Genomic DNA, 4,231 nt, shown 5'->3' on the forward strand with positions numbered 1-4,231 from the left:
CTGGGAGAGTTGGGGCTGTTCAGCCTAGAGGAGAGAAGGCTCCGGGGAGACCTTAGAGCACCTTCCAGTGCCTGAAGGGGCTCCAGGAAAGCTGGGGAGCGGCTTTTCATCAGAGAAGATAGTGACAGGACAAGGGGTAATGGTTTTACACTGAGAGAGGGGAGATTTAGGTCAGATATTAGGAAGAAATTCTTCACTCTAAGGGTGGTGAGGAACTGGAATGGGTTGCTCAGGGAGGTTGTTGATGCCCCATCCCTGGAGGTTTTTCAGGCCAGGTTGGATGAGGTTTTGTGCAACCTGATCTAGTGGTTCCCTGCTTATGGCAGGGGGGTTGGGACTTGATGATCTTTAAGGTCCCTTTCAACCTTAATTATTCTATGTTCCAGTATCCTGGTATTTCCTATTAAATGGCTGCCTACATTTCCTGTTCAACTGTCTCTCCTGAAATGTCTCAAAGCTTCATCTGGTCTATTCGGTGTGCTGGTTGTGGTTAGACTTGGAGAGACACTGCAACCTCATCACCTTTGGAAAGCCTACCAATAAATAAACAAACAAACAAATAAATAAATAAATAAATAAGACACAAGAAACGAAGTTCTAACAACATCTAAAAGGTTAGTCTAAGGTTTTCAGGTGCCAGGAAACCATATCCCAACACATGAAGGACAAGAAAGTCATCAGGAGCAGTCAGCATGGCTTGACCAACTTGTTGAAGTTACTGACCTGGTAGATGAGGGGAGAGCAGTGGATACTGTCTATCTTCATCGTGGAAGTCATCATGGACTTCAGTAGAGTATTTAATACTGTTTCCCATAAGATCTTCATAGAGAAGCTGGTGATGTGTGGGCTGGATGAGCAGACAGTGAGGTGGGTTGAAAACTGGATGAAAGGCTGGGTCAAAGGGGTTGGTGATCAGTGATATAAGGTCTAGTTGGAGGCCAGTAACTACTGGTGTATTCCAAGTGGGTCCAGTTATGTTTATCATCTTTATTAATGATCTGGATGAAGGAGCAAATTGTACAGTTAGAAAGTTTGCAGATGAAACAAAACTTGGAGCCCTGGTTGATATGCCAGAGGGTTATGCTGCCACCCAGAGAGACCTTGGTAGGCTGGAGAGACCAGCTGGTCTGACGGGAACCTGTGGGATCCTCACAGAGTTCAACAAGAAGTGCAAAGTCCTGGATCTGCGGAGGAAAAATCCTATGTGCCAACACATGCTGAGGGCTGCCCAGCTGGAAAGCAGCTTAGTAGAAAAGGACCTTGGTGCCCTGGTGGACACCAAGTTGAACAGGAGCCAGCAATATGCTCTTGTAGCAAAGAAAACAAATGGTATCTTGGGTGGCTTTAGGTAAAGTATTGGCAGCAGGTGCCCCCTACTCAGCACTGGTGAGGCCACACATTTTCAGTTCTAGGTTCCTCAGTACAAGAAAGACATGGACATATTGAAGAAAATCCAATGAAGGGCCACAAAGATGATGGACTGGAGCACCTCACATATGAGGAAGGGTGGAGAGAGCTGGGACTGTTCCGCCTGGAGAAGATGTGTCTAAGTGACTGAAAGGAGGCTAGAGAGAGAATGGAGCCAGGCTCTTTCCAGTGGTGTCCAGTGACAGGATAAGAAGGAAGGGGAACAAACTGAAACACTGGAGGCTACATCTGAACATCAGAAAACACCTTTTTACTGTGAAGGTAACCAAGCACTCAAACAGCATACCCAGGGAGGCTGTGGAGTCTCCATCCTTAGAGATACGCAAAGCCATCTAGACAACTGACTCTAGGAAGCCCTGGTTGAGCAGGGAAGGGTGGGTCAGATGACCTCCAGAGGTACTTTCCAAACTCAACCACCCTGTGATTCTGTGAACTTTGTGTGAATGCAGGCCTGGGATGCCGAAGGGGTTCTGGCAAATGACCTTTCCACAGACTTGGTTGCCCTCATCAGTCTACTTTGTAGATTGCCTTGACAACAGGGAAATCAAAGAGTATTCTCTCCTTCAAATCAAGCCATTGTAATGTGCTTTTGGAACAGGTGGAAATGGATTTTGCAACGGAATCAGTTATGACACCACAGTTGGCCTGGGACTTTATGGTATTCACAGTCTTGGAGAGGGGACATTTATGTTCCTTGAGACTGTAGGGTTGGATTTGTAAAGATTTATAAAAGCCAATTTTGGACAAAAATAAAAGTGAATGAGCTTTAAAGCTGCAAAGAAAGCAAAATGATGCAGTTATGGGAGGACAGCTGCCATTGCCAACAGAGTAAAGCAAAGTAGAAAGGTGGCTTTGAATATTGTGGGTTTTTTCAATGTATATTAGAACAAAGGAAGAGGCAGAAAAGGTTGATATATTTAAATATTTCTACTCTGTGTTTGGGGAAAAAGACCAACGTTGCAGGCAGATTGTGATTATGCAATACTTTTCCACAGTTCTTAAGTAAACATCAGTCAAAGAGCAGATATCAAAGCGGTTTTGCTTTAAAGCAGCTGGAGAGCCAGTTGAATATTTAAAAATTAACACTGATAGGAGGAATAGGTTTGAACCTGAAAAATTTTCCAGTTAAAAAGGACAAAACTAGATGGTTCAGTCACACACTGTGGGTCTCAGAGAAGTAGTGGAACCTTTATATGTACAGAATCACCTAGTGCTTTAATCAAGTCCAAGCATGGGTTTGTGGGATGTTTATCTCATCAAGTCCAATTGTCCTTTTTTTTTTTTTTCTGTTATCCAAACTTCAGTTAATGTAAATTTTAAGATTTAAAGTACTTGGCAGATTTTTTGCCAACATAATCATCTTGCATAGGACATGATTACACATGGCAAAAGCCCTGCTGTAACTGTATCTAGGGCAGCAAAAGGTTTTGTTGACTTTGATTCATGTCTAAATGTGAGAAAGTGGTACCTGTGCCAGCAGAAACATGGCTGCTAAGGGCATGTGCTCTAGATTTGCAAGAGGATTCTTCTGGCCTGACACTTCTGGCAGAGACAGAGATGTTCTAGAGAAGATTCTTGTGTGAGGCTGATTCAGTACTACCTGATGTTTTGGCTAAGAAAACTAGAAATGCTTCAGAATCAAGGTTGACTATATTAAATATTCTGACCTAGCAGAGCTGAACTTGCAATATTTTAGGTAAAAAATCCTCATCAGCTGGGAACATTTCTAAAGTGATTATAGTCCTTGCCCCTTAAGTACTTACATCAGCCTGAAAAAAACTTCTTACAAGTAAATCCTGACAAAGTTTGTCAGCTGGAGGTACGTGGTGAAGAGGTAGGTTATCTTGGATCTGAGTGTCAAGATGGACTGGACATAATCAAATATGATTTATTTTAACAGGATGAGACACAAACTTGTACACCTTGCACTAAAATGTAGCTCCTTTCCAGGAAATGGTGACTATAAATAATCTAAAAAAATCTTAAAATCATGGCAATGAAACAGATGGGTCTGAAAAAGTTGTTCGAGTACCAGCTCACTTGAAGAAAAAAAGAGAATTTTCTGGATGTGGCTACATGGAAATACTGAGTGCACCTACAGATTCTACATCAGGACAGTATTTGGCAGCTGTGACTCCTCTGAACACTGTGTGCATGTTTGGTGCCAGTAATTGAGGACACATACTGAAAAAACTGAGAAGAGCTTCAAGAACTAAAAAAAATTAAAGACATGCTTTCTATCTGAGACTCAGGAAATGACATCTACCTGTTTTTCTTTTTGGTAACTTAGTAGGAAAACTCAATCAGTAGGTACAGAAATGAAACAGGTACTTTACAAGGAAAAGCTTTCTAAGCTATTAGACAAAGGTAAAACAAGTTTTACTTGCATGGTCTCTACAAAAGACAGTTCCAACATAGTTGTACCTGTGTGGGAGTGTGATGTAAACACAGAAGGAGCTTTTGTTTCCTTTCAAAATTGTACCAATAGTGCATTTTATTCATGTTAGAAAAGGTAGCAATATGCTTCAAAAGAATGTAACCCAACATTAACTGAGGTAATGCCAGTGAAAATGATACTTAAGCCTAATATAATCCTGAGCCCACCTTTTCAAACCAGTCCAAAAAACAGCAAGTCCCTGACAGACTACAGGATGAGTGCCTCTGGAAAATAAAGTGCCAACACTAACAGGAGGTTACCTTCCCCATTTAACCCTCCCTTCCCCCCACCCCCACCGAAAATGATACTTAAGCCTAATATAATCCTGAGCCCACCTTTTCAAACCAGTCCAAAAAACAGCAAGTC

The 4,231-nt window shown here is 42.1% G+C and overlaps 1 protein-coding gene across 1 annotated transcript in view; it reads right to left on the reverse strand.

The window, feature by feature from the left end:
• Nucleotides 1-765, reverse strand: part of DHTKD1 (dehydrogenase E1 and transketolase domain containing 1) — a 20,672-nt gene extending 19,907 nt beyond the window's left edge. Inside the window, exon 1 of the mRNA XM_010001293.1 lies at nt 724-765. Within this exon, the coding sequence (XP_009999595.1) occupies nt 724-765 (42 nt within the window). The remainder of the gene's footprint in view (nt 1-723) is intronic.
• Between the last annotated feature and the right edge of the window lie 3,466 nt (nt 766-4,231).

The sequence above is a fragment of the Chaetura pelagica genome, unplaced genomic scaffold, assembly GCF_000747805.2.
Source record: "Chaetura pelagica isolate M959 unplaced genomic scaffold, ChaPel_1.0 scaffold66, whole genome shotgun sequence".
NCBI lineage: Eukaryota > Metazoa > Chordata > Aves > Apodiformes > Apodidae > Chaetura > Chaetura pelagica.